Genomic DNA, 15747 nt, shown 5'->3' with positions numbered 1-15747 from the left:
AAACATAATTTTCCTATTGTTCTTGTCATTACAACGAATTACAGTTCTTTGAAAAAAATTTGTTTACACATTTTCCAGTAAACTAGTCTTTCTGACATGTCGAAACAATTCATATCGTTTGTTCCAACTGTGAGACAGTTGCTTCGTTTTAAAAGACGTTCGAATACTCTAAAAATAAAAAAACTGTCCGTCACACTTTGACTGCCACACGAGAAGTACATATACGAATAACGCAAGTTTATAATAAAACATCAAGATTAATTTTGAAGACCTGTTAAGTAAGCCAAGCATTGCTAGGGTTGACAAGATGTAACAAGCTTAACAACAACAAAAATGTTATATTTCCCGTTCTCTTTTCTATTTATATATTGACAAACAAGTATATAATTTTGATGAGCATTGGCGCGGCAGTCAACTTGTTAAAAATGAGCCTTACGCGACTCGCTAATCCACTCAACGCTTAAATTCAATCCAATTTATAATTCAAACAATTTCCTAAGCACGATTCCGCCGGCAGGAAGAGTACGGTTCGGTAACCAGAACACCGAGGACGGTCTGATCCAAATAAAATCTGAGAAAGGACCGGCGAGAGGGGGTTTAGAAAAAGAGAGAGGGACTCCTCCGGCTTCGGCTGATCCAGCCGACTCCAGAAGCGCAGCTGTCGCAGAGAGCCGCACGATTCTTGGCCGCGCCGGTTCTCGGCCAGTTTGCGTGCCGAGCGTGTCGCGAACGGTCGCTTCCTCGTGCGACTCGTGTCCTCGGCAGGTTTAGATCGGGACCGAGATACCTGTACCCGTACTACACGGTGACCAGTGGGACAATCCTTACCGAAATCACTGTCGAGACCTTGTACACCGATTCTTAATCCGCTCGAGTCTTCATCGCCGGCACGTTATTTTCAACAGTCTTCGATCTTTACTCGACAACGCGTTGCCTTCGATGATCTAAAGCCTTTCTCTGCCAACGCGTTATCTACGATAGTCCACAGTTTTCCATCTTCCGTCGCTGACACGTTATTTCCGATAGTGACCGAGGTGTATGTTAGCCTAAGCTACAAGTATCAACTGTGTTCGAAATCGATGAAAACGGAAAAGAACGCGACAGAAACCGAAGGAACCCACGGTAGCGATGATCGATATTGCTAGAACAGATACCGAGAAGTTATCAAGCTCCAATCGTTTCGTAAGACCCCAGAAACTTGTACCTTCCTTTTTTTAAGTCGCTCGAATATGTGACTGGGAAGTTCGCTCGCCGCTGAAGGTCGACCAACCATTCGTTGTTATCGGGTCGACGAAAAGATAAATGAACAGTTCGTTAAGGTTTTTCGCGAACAACTCGCACATGAAGGTTCCGAGACCGACGGTTCACCGTACTCGATCGACCACGTAAATGGAACGGCATGGTTTAACTGGTAATTCTCGGCCGCCGCTGAAGAAACAGCCAGCAACGAAGCGCAGGGATCCCTCGGAGATGGAAGAGCCGGAGGAGACAGAGGAAGAAGCAGAGAAACGAGGACGTGGACGGCGAAGACGACGAGGAAGGGGACGCGAAGTCGAGGAACGTCTCTGAAGGGCCTGGATAATGGCAGCCGCTATCGTCGAGTCGGAAATAGGTGCGGGCCAGGCCACGGCTAAAGGATCGGCGAACGATCTATCGGGTTATCGGAAGGCTGGCAACGATGGCGGAATGGAGAGATACGTCCTCGCGGCCCTCCGCGAGGACCACGAGGATCGCGAGGATAACGAGGACCGGAGCGAAGGCGACGTTTCAACGGCGGGATTCGGTACGGTCCGCGGCGGCGTTAGCAGAAAAAGCCCGCTTATCAAGCACGATAACGAGTCGAACGAAGGGACGATCGAGCCTTCCGACCGGTCTTCGTCTTTCCGCGCGAGGAGTGGGAACGTTAACGTCCCGGAGAACGACGCGCGTAAGTTCCGGATGTGCGGTCGAAAGCGTCCCGGCGTGGACTTTAGGGTCGACGACGGAGTGAAAGTCAAGAGCAACAGTTTACAGGACGAGACATCGATCTCCGCCAGGGCTGTCTGCAAAGTATCGAACGAGCGTCGCGGGTCGGGGACCATGGACCCTGGAAAGGATCAGGATGATTCGCGCGTCCCAGCGCCGAGGAACCACCTGAATCTGATCCTGGATCGAATCGACGGTTGCAGGCACTCCGAAGCGCCTCGTAAACCGGTCGATTCTCTTAAAGATTCCGGTGTCGGGAGCGAGAAAATACTGGAGGACGTCGCCGCCAGCAGGACGTCTCGATCCGCGAGCCAGGACACCGGCCGTATCGCCGGCCGAAGATCCCCTGACGATGCGGCGCCCGTTCACGGACACGAAAATTCCGGGGAGTCTCGCGTGTCTCGGGACAGGCGTCTTTATCTCGAGAGATACGCCGGCTATCTTGACGGCTACGAGGAGAAGGACGCGAACGATCGCGAGGGCACCCACGAGCCTCCCGTCGCCTCCCTGCTCTATCGCAGCAGGTCCTTGCCGCGTTTGTCGATGCACGACAGCGGCGTCGCGTGCAGCGGCAACGAGCAAACGCCGGCGGATCGGCCGATACAAAACACGAAGCAGTGGGTTGCCGATTGGAAGCAGTTGCACACGCTCAAGCAGCATTATTATCCGGAAGGTGGTTGGGGATGGATCGTCATGGTCGTCGGGGTGATAGTGCAGATGCTGTCGCACGGGATACACGGGGCAAGCGGGATTCTTCTGCAGCAGGTGGCTGGCATGTTCGGCCGTCACGAGTACCTTGAGTCAGGTTAGTGATGTTTCGCAAACTGCGAACAAGTATTTAGGTCTCGTCCAGAGTTTCGTGTCCTCGAAATTGTGAGCCTCTCCGGCCTCTCTGTCCTGTGCGGCGTTGCAAGCGCGGCTCTCGAAACTAAATAAGTAAATGTCGCGCGACGTAAGTTACGACCATCGAGGGGACATTTCGGTAGCGGAAATCGCTTTTGGAACGGAAAGTAGATACAAGTTGTAGCGCGTGCATAGTAGTTTCAGAAAACCCTAATGCGTTTCTTCGCATTGGGCCTTCGGTTTCGAGGTACAGTGAATTCTCCCTAAGCGACACGCTCAGGTTGTACAGAAAAAATGGGCAATTTCGGGAGAGGAGATACGATTGTTCGTGCCTTGCGACTCGTTTCTACAGTTATCGATTGTCAGCAACTATAAAATCGTTTCTGCTCTTCTCAAATTATCCATTTTTATGCAGAATCTAAGCGTCGATTAGGGAGAATTTACTGTATTTCGATTTAATGCTTTATGCGCACCTAGTAAATGAATTTTAATAGTATTTAGGCTAGAATAATCGTATCTTCTGTTCCCAAATTGTCCATTTTTTCGGCAAATCGATAGAACGGTTGACTAGAATGCTGTAGGTAGGTTCGAGTCCCCGCTATTGTTACTATTATTTTTTTTACTTTTCTAAGATAACTTTGTATTGGAAATGGGTAGATAAATGAAAGTAAAACGCAGTGAATTAAACTTATCCCTTTTAGTTTATTAATTTGATGTACGAGGAAGGACCGTCTTTACTCTCCTGATTGCTCCAGGAGACTGAAGACTATTCACAAAGACGAAACCAAAAACGTCACCTAAAGACAAAGAGCACTCTGTTCTATATACATATGAAATCATTGTTTATCTAATGGTACTCTGGCGAGACTCTCGGCGTCGATTCGTTTTTGTAACTTATATGCTAGAAGGAAAAACTTCTGAGTATTCAAAAGAGAGAAAATAATCCAATAATCTAAGATTATTTTGTTATATATCTATAAGACTATGGAATGTCCAAGCAAATATGCGATAGAAAATAATCCAATAGAATGTTCTATACAAAGTTCTCAAATGAATAATCTGTATATCAGTGAAGCAATACATGTACATGAAGTTAATATTATTCTAGTAGTTGATATTAGTTCTTCTAATTTGTGCACTCTTCGACATTATAATTTCTCTGGTTTTAACAATGGATATAATTTTAATATTGAAATTGAACTGGACACATGTGCATAGATTTGATCACCTGACTGACTGACTATCTGACGTACTCCAATAGCTCCCTTCTTTTACCCCTTAACGACTCCAGGCAATATTTCTCTACCGATTAATATTTCTTTACCGAAAAATATTTTATTAATTTTTGCATTTAATTTATTATTAATTTAATTTATTAATTTGCATTTATTAATCCTATATGACATTAATATTAATTGTAAACGAAAAAAAATAAATTTTTAGTATAAATAGAAGTATGCGTCGCTTATATTTTTCCGTATCAGTCATTATGAACACTAACAGTTTTCTGTTACATTTCAAACAATTGTTAGAATAGCGGCAATGCCTGGGATATCTAGAAAGTCATCCGCCTTATCGACTTACCCACGACTCATTCTGCGTTCAGAGCGATGAATAATTCATTTACTTGAAACCAAAATATCTCGAAAACGAAGGCCCATTGTGAAGAAACGTATCACGGTTTTTTGATACTGGGTATGTACTATAACTTCTATCTACAATCGTTTCAAAAGCGATTTCCGCTACGGTAAGGTCCACTTGTGAGTCGAGATACAGTAAATTCTCTCCAATTGTCACTCAACGTGTAAACAGAAATGGACAATTTGGGAACAGGAGACGCGATTATTCGAGTCTCGCGGCTCATTTTTATAGTTGTTGAATATGAGCGACTATAAAAACGAATCTCGAGGCTCGAGATTTCGTATTAGACTATAGATCTCTATGTAAAATAAAAAAGGAAACGGAAATTCTCCCTAATCGACGCTCAGATTGTGCACGAAAATGGATAATTTGAAAAGTGGAGATACGATTATTCGAGCTTTGTGGCTCGTTTTTATAGTCACCGATTGTCACCAACTATAAAATCGAGCCGCAAGACTCGAATAATCGTATCTCCTGTTCCGAAATTGTCAATTTTTGTGCGCAATCTGAGCGACAACTAGGGAGAATTTACTGTAAATCAACGGGATATGCGAAGCCTGATGATCGCCCAAGTGTAATTAACCTTCAACGGTGACTCATACGTCGCTTTAACCATTTTAGCGTCGGGAATTAACCCTTAAACGCATGACTTTTTGTTTTGAATTTTAAAAAATCGTTTTTTATAGGAATGTAGTCATAGGTTACGTAAAAAATAAATAAAAAAATCTAAGTAATAATATTGGGTATTTATTTTGAACAAAAGTTGTATGCAGACTTTTGGCAACAATATGCATTTATTACTAAAATTATTGTAGACGTAAACAAATGGTCATGTCTTCATATTATCTATTAAATAAAATTTTCAAATGCAACATCAAACATTCATAGCTTACCTGACAACAGATGAGAAGTAATTTTTTTTTCAATTAGATAAATCACTCCTTTATAGGAAACTCGAAAAAAGAAAATATCTCTCCAAGTAACACATTGAAGATTGTCACCCACCACATTCAAATGTCAAAAAACATATAACTTACTCGCCAAAAGTAATGTCGAGTCTTTTATTTCACACATGGTCTATTGTCTATTGTTATCAACGTGTGTTCGGAAACGCACATACTCAGGTTTTTGAATCAAATTAAGTGGAACTGGAACGTAGACAATTGACAACAATAAGCATTTAAGGGTTAAGTTTAATGGTATATTTTATAAAATACCCGACACTTCTCTATTTTTCACGTCGTTGGATTTTGTAGCACAAGATTTTTCGTGAGTTTACTTAGAATTAATGGTACTCATTATTAGTAGTATTAGGTTGGTGCGTATGAAATGTCGGATTTTTAAGTGAATATATAAAACTGCATATTTTTTTTCAAAAGCTGTTTATTTAATCAGAATATGCTCTATTTGCTTCAATACACTTATCCCAGCGAGATTTTAATGCATGGATGCCTGTCTTAAAGAAAAATTCTGATCTTTAGAAACACATTGAAGGTTATTACCCACCACATTCAAATGTCAAAAAACTTACTCGCCAAAAGTAATGTCAAGTCTTTTATTTCACACATGGTCTATCGTCTGTTGTTATCAACGTGTGTTCGGAAACGCACATACTCAGGTTTTTGAATCAAATTAAGTGGAACTGGAATGTAGACAATTGGCAACAATATGCATTTAAGGGTTAAAAGGTGTACGAAGATTTTTGTGAGACACTGTATAATTTTTATACGTGACTTCTCCTATAAAAATCATTTCTTAAATGCTTATGTTTATTAAAGGATGATGCTTATAAGATAAATTTTATTAGTCGTACAGACTAAGATTCACAGTTGTGATGATGAAAATCATTTTTCTACTACATCTTTTTAACTTTTCAAGTAATCATTGTCAAGCCATCGAACTCGGATGTTCGATCCATTTTGATTAAGCTTTTTAAACATCTTGTCCAAATTTGAATTTCTTAGTATCCAGTTTATAAATAATTAGTTACCTATATTAAGTCTAATTAAGAGGATTAATCACGATCTAAAAGAAGTAGGCTCAACACTATGTTGTCAACAACTCACGTTCCCTAACAACGATGCAACACAGTTGCATCTAGACACAGTGTGGGTCTAGAAGGGTTAAACGTGTTCAACTGCAGAACTGGTAACTGCGACGCGCTACTGTTTTGCTCGGCAGCCAGAAACTCGCGAAATAAAGGATGAGGAATCGGCGGTGGTAAAATTAGCGTTAAGAATTTCTTTAAATTTATTCGCACACGGCTCGGCAGGCTTTTTCTGCAGAATATTAACCAAGCACTGGTTCGAAGAGCGTCTCGAGTGGGATGCATTCGGGGACCACTCGTCCCTGAAGAGCGCATCGGCGAGCGCGGCCCCGCGCTCTCACCCCCGGACGGTGAATTAAACGGCCGGTAAGAACGTGTCGCGTATAATTAGCGCGATTCATAACCCGTTTATTGGCGGCAGATGTAGGAATACTCGACGGCACTCGCCGCAGTTGGCCGGCCGCCAAGCCGCGAGCGACGAGTACCCGCGTTCCGCGGAGGAGAAACGAAAAAACCGTCGCGCGGACAAAGCGATCGTAGCCGAGTAACGAGGTGAAAGATGCATCGCGATTCCACCCTCGTTTCACGCAGACGCACGCAGCCAGCAGCTGGCGCACTTTAATTTCACCGACACTTCCCACGATCGCGGAGCTTTCCGTTTCCGAGTCGGAAGCGGAATCGTTCGCGCGCCGGTATTCGAGAGAATTGAAGCTCCGTCGGCGATACAGCCAGCGAGTGACCCGCCGACCCTACCTTTTTCAATTATGCCTGCCAGCTTTTATCGATGGAATAAAAAAGTTCTTTTTAAATAACTCGACGGTTTATCTATCGGAAATCTTTTTACGTGCTGCACAGCTAAACGAAGCTTGGAAATTCTCCATTAACACCGAACCTGCGAGCGCTAACAGCGACCAACCTGTGCTGCTTCGGAATAACGATAACACGGGATTTATTTAGAATCTTTCGTTATTATTATCACAGCGTAACGGTTACGTTAGGAAATCGATTCATACATTTCCCGCGAATGAGATTTCGTAACTTGGAAGCTATTAGAAGCAGAAATGTGAAAGCAGCCATTTTAATCGACACGGTAGTTTTAACACTTTATCGACCGCTAGCCTATTTATCGGCTTTTCGATTGCCAATGTTTATCGACCGCTAGCCTATTAATCGGCTTTTCGATTGCCAATGCTTATCGACCGATAGCCTATTAATCGACTTTTAGCTATCGACGGTTTTCGCTTCTTTACTGTTTTGTTAGTAGCTGACCTCCTGTATGCTGACCTCCCCATATCCTTATGAATTATAATTATAATAATTATTATTATTTATTATTATTTTTAAAGGAATAAGCACAACACAATGAATAGCGAAAATTTAGCCGGTACTGGGAGCAAATGCGCGCGCGACTAAGCCAGTCCTTACTGAGTGGCAGCCTCAACAACGACCGGACGATAAAGTGTTAACGTTAAATGATAATTTTGAAACAAGTTGGTCGATCAAATTTTGCAGAATTTGCAGTTTATTGGTATCGAAGATCTGCCGACAAATGGTTAGCTGTGAAACTATTGAAAGTATAACGAAATTTTTCTATTTTGATTTGATTCGATCGATTTCTAAAGTTCTATTGGTTTCAATAGAAGATCTCGCATTGTTTACGAGGAGAACGTTTGTTTTAAACGAAACTCGATGCACGTCACTTTCCCTTTCTACTTGCTACGAGCATAATGTACGGGCATTTAAATTCATTTTCGACAAATATAGGGTGTCCGAAAAATGTCTCGCAATCTGGAAAGTTTATTTGAAGTAACTTTTTCCTCAACGAAAATGGAATCCGCGGCTTTGTTTACAAGTTAGTAACAAAAAACACGGACCAATAAAAGGCGACCTCGGCTGACGCGAGTTGGCCCAGCCAACGAGCGCACGAAGCCCAGCTCCGCTCATTGGCTCGGCCGTCTCGCGCTAACTGATCTCGCTTCGCATTGGTCACTGTTTTTCGCTAATAACTCGTCAACAACGCCGCAGATTGAATTTTCGCTAAGGAAAAAGTTACTGCAAATGACCTCAGGAAACCACCCATTTCCGAATTGCGAGACATTTTTGGGACACCCCGTAGAAGCACGTGCGTTATACGGTTACCGTGAAAACAAAATTTTGTCGCAGGGGTTACTGCGACGGTTTATATAAAATAATCCGAGAGGGTTTTTTTTGTTTTTATATAACGAGAACTTTAATATAACTTGTAACAAAAGGCGATGAGGTACAGTGTGTAGAAGGTAAAGGTAAACGAGTGACGGATGAGACAGAAATATGAACACGTTGAGAGTCGGAGGAAAACTTGCTAACTGACTTCTCCCGGTCGAGAGGTCCTCGTATTTATTGGGGAGAACGTATTGAAATTGGTAAGGGAAAGTCCTTGGGAAGGGCGAAGGCCTTTCCCGAAGATTTTCCGACCGGGGTGATCCGGGACCTATGGTCCGAAGCTGTGTCCCAACGTTTTTATTGTTTTATTGCGGTGTGTACGCCTTGCGTCGGGAAAACCCGAAAAAGGCATATGCACACCCCGCTTTTGAAGGACGTGTCTTTTTATGTCTGGTCCGCCACAAAATTTTAAATGCATCTTGAAATTTATTCTTGCGCAACGAAATTTTGGTTGCATCGTAAAAATAGAAATGAAATTTTGTAAGAGAAATAAGAGAACACCTTTGGATAATGAATTTAAAATGAGAGAGGAATTTCGTTTCAGCTGAGATTTCATTACTAAGAAAATGTTTTACCCAATAACGGATTGTGTTAGCTTCGAGCATGCTGAATACGAAATAAAAATGGACGAAATCCGCTGTGATACGGTCGGTTGTTGTATCGACCCAGTTCTTTACACAAACATGCGGCTGATCAAATTCGTGTACGCAAACGGATATTCGAATCGGTGGATCGGCGCACGTATGTAAGTTATTTTATCCGAATTCGAAGCTATACCTCGCACCATTTACACGCTGCTGCATTATGTCGGACTTGATCCACTTTTAGAACTGTGGGAATGCAACTTCGTGAACAAGAAGACTTTATTGGCACTCGGTTACTTGTTTTTATCGTATGAAACTTACGTAATACATCGAAGACAATTTCTTACGATGGAAGATCGATACCGGAAGATCTGAGTGTCTGTGTGTTGTATTTAGGGTCGCTATCTATAAAATCGCGAACCCGTGACAAAAAGCATAAAAATCCTGGACTTTTCCGGACGCATTTAACAACTTTTGAAATTGGGTGATGATGTCGTGAGGAAAAGTTTAGTTTAAATAGTAACCGCGAGATCATGAAATAAAAGCGAAATACAGTAAATTCTCTCAAATTGACGCTGAGATCGTACACAAAAGTGGAAAATTTGGGAAGAGGGAATACGATTATTCGAGTTTCGCGGCTCGTTATTACAATCGCCGATTGTCAAACATTATAAAAACCAGGTGCAAGACTCGAATGATCGTATTTCCTCTTCCAAAATTATTCATTTTTGTGCGCAATCTGAGCGTCAATTAGGGAGAATTTACTGTATTCCTAATTCTGTTTTTACAAAGAAAATACCCTAAATATGTCTAAAAAATTACGGTTAATGGAAATAATTGTCCTTAAAATTTAAATGAAATAGGGATTAGTGAGCCTTGGTGCACAGAAAACTTCGTTGAACATTTATTTATAAAATTAAAATTTATGCTATATAAAGGGGAAAAATTTGTTCGTTTCAGAGCCTAAAATTTATACCTAATGTTTGGCGATTTAATCCGGGAACACCCTGTATACTAAATTGATTTATAGACACAATGATAATTACTTTTGTTTAGTAAATATATAAAGTAATAAAGTATCGGAGCCTCCGATCGCGATAATTTCTTAGAAATTGGAATTTGGATAACTGAGTTATTTATTTGAAATTTGATTCGAAATCTTTATCTGTGTGTTCATGCTTTCTATAAATATTAATATTTTTATTAACAACCAAACTGTAAACTGACTGGAAAATGGTTAAATTAATCGATTAATGATAAGCATGTTATTTTGAGCACATTGAGCGAGTACACTACTGTGATCAAAAAGTAAGGTGAATTTGTTTATAAAATGTAAATTCTTTATTTATTCTTCCAAATCAATTTCATCCCCTTCAAAGTAACCCCCGTCCGATAAAACGCACTGTTTCCGACGCTTTTTCCAGTCCTCGAAACAGTCGGAATAGTCTTTTTCCGGTATAGCCTTCAAGACCTTCTTCGATTCGGTTTTTATCTCCTCAATCGTGTCAAAACGGCGTCCCCGCATCGGCTTTTTGAGTTTGCTGAATAACCAGAAGTCGCACGGAGCCAAATCAGGCGAATACGGTGGTTGCGGAACGATATGAGTCGAGTTTTTGGCAAAAAAGTCGCGAAGAACCAATGCAGTATGACATGGCACCAATCGAGACTTGACGCGTTTGAGACACAAAACATCCTTCAAAATGGTTTGGACTGAGCCAAATGATATTCCAACACTATCAGCGAGGTCTCTCATTGTCAGTCGACGATTTTCAAGCACCAAATCTTCGATTTTTTTGGACGTGGCCCTCGTCGGTAGACGTTGATGGTCGTCCAGAGCGCGGTTCGTCTTCAACGCGTTCTCGGCCCGCTTTGAACTCGTTGTACCACTTATAAACGTTTTTTTGTGCCATAGTTTGATCACCAAAGGCCTTCCGCAACATTTTCAACGTGTCCGCACAAGAATATTCGTTCCGCAAACAAAATTTGATGCAAGTTCTTTGCTCAACAAAATCACCCATTGTAAAAATCGAAAAATTCACTTTTGGTCGTTTACTAAAACACGTGTAACTCGGAGATAATTAAACCTTTTAACAAACAGACGCTTGGCAATTGTTATAGACAGTCCTACCAACCCAGGAAAAAAACAATTGCCTGCCTTCCTAATGTCCGGGAGTTTTAAATGACAATTTCACCTTACTTTTTGATCACAGTAGTATTGTTTTATTGAGTATATTGTTTTAAAATTCGAGTCATTTCGTCCAATCTTTAAAAAGTTACACTATTTAATAAGGTACTGACTCAGTTTTACTCCTCGTGGTACGTATGTATAATCATAAATAAAATACTTGTTTCATACAACTAAATGCAGCTAATTTTGTTTTTACATGCTGCCACGAAATTATTAAAGCACAACTAAAATCGAATCAAATTATAAATTACTCTTCCTTGTTCAAACCATTAACAAGGATATTTCTGTAACTAAAATTAACGTAGACGAAATCTTAAATCAAAATTATCAATTTCATTAACAATTTATGCATTTTCGGACGTCATTGATAGCTCAATCGTAGCGTTATAATATTTGCATTATAGTAGTAATAGTGTAGCAAGTCTCAGCAAGTAACATCGGAAAACTCGAAACCTTAAAGAAAATTCTCTCGAACGTCCCCGAAATAAAAACTAGAACAAATCTGATGAAAACCCGCATACGAATGACAACCCCAGATCCATTAAATATAGTCATTAATAGTAATTTCGTATAACGCTAACATAATAACACATGACACACTGGATAATATGTGAGCTACGTTCAATTTTTTTGTTCTCTCGCTTATCCGTTTCTTCTTTTGGTTACACAGACGCATTGTTCACAAAATATTCTTTAGGTATACAGGTTGTCCCACAATATACTCAAAATTGGAAAATGAGGGATTCCTCAGGTCATTTGAAGCAACTTTTTCCTTGGCGCAAATGCAAACCGCGGCTTTGTTTACGAGTTATTAACAAAAACCAGTGACCAATGAACGGCGAGATCAGCTGGCGCGAGCCAATGAACGCAACTGGGCTCCGTCCACTCGTTGGCTCGGCCGCCTTCATTTGCATTTTCGCCAAGGGAAGATTTACTTCAAATGATCTCATCTCCCTATTTTGAATAACTTTTGGGACACCCTATAGATTGCTATAAAAATGAATTTGATACGAAGGGAGATAGGAGCCACCTTCGGCACAAAATACTGTTGGAAAATAATTGTAGAAGCTGGAAGCGCCCCGAGCTGCGAAACATTTTCATCCATTTTTTAAGCATTCGAAGACAGGTTTAAAAATGTATCACGTATTTCCGATGCAGCCTCTGGGCCGTAAGCGATACCCTGAAAAGACCACCGTGAAAACCTTGTGCAGGTCTGCACTGCGACTGCTTCGTTCAATAATCTGCAGAAAATATTCGCAATTTCAAGGAGATGGCGCGTGGTGTACTGGTGTTTCTCACAAGTGGCCCAGTTATCTCTTGAAACGGAAGCACGCATTCCCTTATCATAACACGGGCGGCTCAACCGAACCGGAAAGACGACTGACTATTCAATTACTATAAAAACAGGAGCATAGTAGATAGAAATGCGCGTATCACTCGTAAACGTCGATAGCAATCCCTACTTTTAAATTCATCGATTCGTGTACCGTCGACTAAAATATTTCGTAAAACAATGATTTGGTTGAAACTCTTTGGGCGAATGAATTCCTTCGGACAAAACAATCCACGGAATTGTGATTTTATGCCTACAGAATGGAAAGAGCGACAATATTAACCCGAGAAAGATAACCTACGTCGCAGAGGCGCCTGCGAAGACTGTTGATTTTTGTTAATTTTTCATAGAGGTCTAGTGATTTAAGTTTAAAATTACTTAAAATATAAAAAGATATAATATAAATGCATTTTATTTTTACAATAATGCCAAACCTTTAAAATGACTAGATTAACTTAAATAAATATCCATTGTTAGTATAAAATTGACGCCTTAGAAAAGCATACGCCTCTGAAGCGTATGGTTATCTTTTACGTACGTTGTCATATGGTTATCTTTCTAGGATTAAGACAGGATGTGACATTCACTCGATTATTGATGTTGTTGAAATTTTAGCCTCGAACAAAAATTAATCTATAGTTTACTTAGTACTAAGATACTAAGATATCGGTTTACATTTTCGTCGGTTCCGTCAGCGGGCAACGACGGTGATGTAAACTGTATATAGTAGATACCGCGATACATCATCACCGGTACCATTAGATACTCATCGTGCCCTGACTGTTTGGGGATCCCAGCGTCACGTATACAATGTGAAACGCGACAAATAAACGTCTCCGATTGGTGGATAAGACGAACCCAAGAAGGGTATAAAAGAAGCGTTTTTTCTTACCGGACTCTCAGTAGAGTTTGGTCGCTCGATCGTTTTCGCCCATATACCTTCTCTCAATAAAGGAATAAAATAAAGTCTTTTTAAGAAAAGAATTAGAATCATATTCATTTTTTCATTCCATAATCCCAACAATATTCATATGAATCTATTCTACTTATAAATTGCGCATACGTTATCAATTGAGACGCACGTCAGTACGTACGAGTCAGCAAATGCATCCTCAACTAAATGGGTGAGTTTCTTATCGATAATATTTTTCATATTTCTCTAAAAAACAAATCCTTTACGTACCTTAACGTGATTATTTATTATTAAATCAGCTTTGCGAATCATTCGTTGAATTCTGTTCGTACACGGAATTATTTAAATTAAAATATCATTTACGAACTTTGTTAATCTTCACTGTACACCTTGCATAAAAATTTCATATGGTACACACGAGGTGTCATGCACACCAGAAAATTAAAACAGCTGTCACGGTTAAACTTCATATTATTTCGGGTCCGAAAAATTAGTAAATATTCTTCAGACGTTTTAAAGTAAAGGTGAACAGCGTTTTTCTTAAAAATATCACTGTTATGTAGTAAAAAAAATCCGTAAAGTTCTCGCCTTGTGACTTGTTCAATACTTCGATCGCGGCTCGAGTCCGTCCCGACCTTCTGTCAAAGCCTCGTGCTGCGGACTCTCTCGCGGACCCTCTCTCTCGCACCGTCACCTCTCATTGGCCAGTGTTTTTCGTTAATAACTCGTAAACAAAGCCGCGGATTGCATTTTCGCAAAGGAAAAAGTTACTTCAAATGACCTCAGCTACCCCTCATTTTCGGCTGTTAAAATAATTGTGGGACACCCTGTATATACACCGAGACTTCGTCCTACCCTTACGTCTAAGGCAAGGGCCCGCTAGGATAGCCTTACTGATGAGTCCTCTAGCGGGCCCCGGACGAAACGTCTCCCCACTCCTTTTCCACGACCTTGCGAACTGCCGCCAAAGAGCTAATAAAAACTAACCTGCGGTTTCTCTTATGTATTAATGGCATGTGTAAAACTGTTGAACTTATAATAATTTAATTCAAATAATGATAAACTAGAAATATTTAACTAATGGAAATTAACAGTTTTCAACACATTTGATATACATTGCAAATACTATGTATAATCAATAATTCAATTATATTCAATTATATTCTTCGCCTCTCATTTAAAGCTGCATTTCTTCCAATCGTTTTTTCACACGACACTCGTCAATTAACATTTATACCAAGTTTTCAATGCTCAATAAAATAATCTCTCCCTCTCACACACACGCGCGCGCGCGCGCACGCACATCTTATTTGATTGATAATAACATTAATAATCCCTTGTATATTTTAAAACAATATCTCCCCCCCCCACACACAGACACATCTTGTTTTATTGATAATTACATTAATAATCCCCAGTATTTTTTTAAAACAATCTCTTTCACACACACACTTTGTTTTATTAATACTTACATCAGTTCTCAATACTTTATTTTCATTCTTTAACAAACTTATGTCACTTAAAAAGGTTTTGTTAAACAATTTATAGTCATTTCATTAGCTGGTATATGTATAATATGTAATTTCTCCCGTATTACTGCTTCCCTAATGTAATGACATTTTTTATTTCACAATTTTGATTTTGCTTTAAATTTCCGCCATCTTACTACTCATATTCTGGTGGTGCATTCATTATTTCGAGCAAAAAATTTTGCACGTCGTGTCTCGATTTTACTCATTTGTGATGCAAGTACTATACTGAGAAGTTTACTGCACGGTCTCGTTCTTAGAGATTATTTTATAATTACTTGAAGAAGAAGAATATCGATTTGCATCGTTTAACATATTCGTTATAGTAAATGCAGAGCAGCAATGCATTTAATGTATAGCAAATCAACGTACGGATGTTTCCCACCATGATATTTTTTGATCTTCTTCAGGGAGTCATGTGCGCCCTGCAGAGAGTTAGGTTAAGTCCGGGAGAGTCCGACCATTTTTTGAAAGAAGAATCGTATTGGTGTGATTTTTCAGA

General features: G+C 40.3%; 1 protein-coding gene and 1 long non-coding RNA gene across 3 annotated transcripts in view; one reads left to right on the top strand and one right to left on the bottom strand.

Moving 5' to 3' along the window:
* The window catches only part of LOC117224042 (uncharacterized), a 260485-nt gene that overhangs the window by 119531 nt on the left and 125207 nt on the right, over positions 1–15747 (top strand). Inside the window, exon 1 of one of the 2 annotated variants that reach the window (XM_076527025.1) lies at positions 511–2770. The exons of the other annotated variant lie outside the window; for it this stretch is intronic. Within the exon in view, the coding sequence (XP_076383140.1) occupies positions 1582–2770 (1189 nt within the window). The 5' untranslated portion in view covers positions 511–1581. Of the gene's footprint in view, positions 1–510; positions 2771–15747 lie in introns of those variants that run through there. 2 annotated transcript variants of the gene reach the window in all.
* The window catches only part of LOC143260699 (uncharacterized), a 119983-nt gene that overhangs the window by 68301 nt on the left and 35935 nt on the right, over positions 1–15747 (bottom strand). The window lies entirely within an intron of this gene.

This window comes from Megalopta genalis, chromosome 16, assembly GCF_051020955.1.
Source record: "Megalopta genalis isolate 19385.01 chromosome 16, iyMegGena1_principal, whole genome shotgun sequence".
NCBI classification, from domain to species: Eukaryota; Metazoa; Arthropoda; class Insecta; order Hymenoptera; family Halictidae; genus Megalopta; species Megalopta genalis.
The sequence above is the reverse complement of the archived record's forward strand: the minus strand, read 5'-3'. Positions and strand labels throughout refer to the sequence as shown.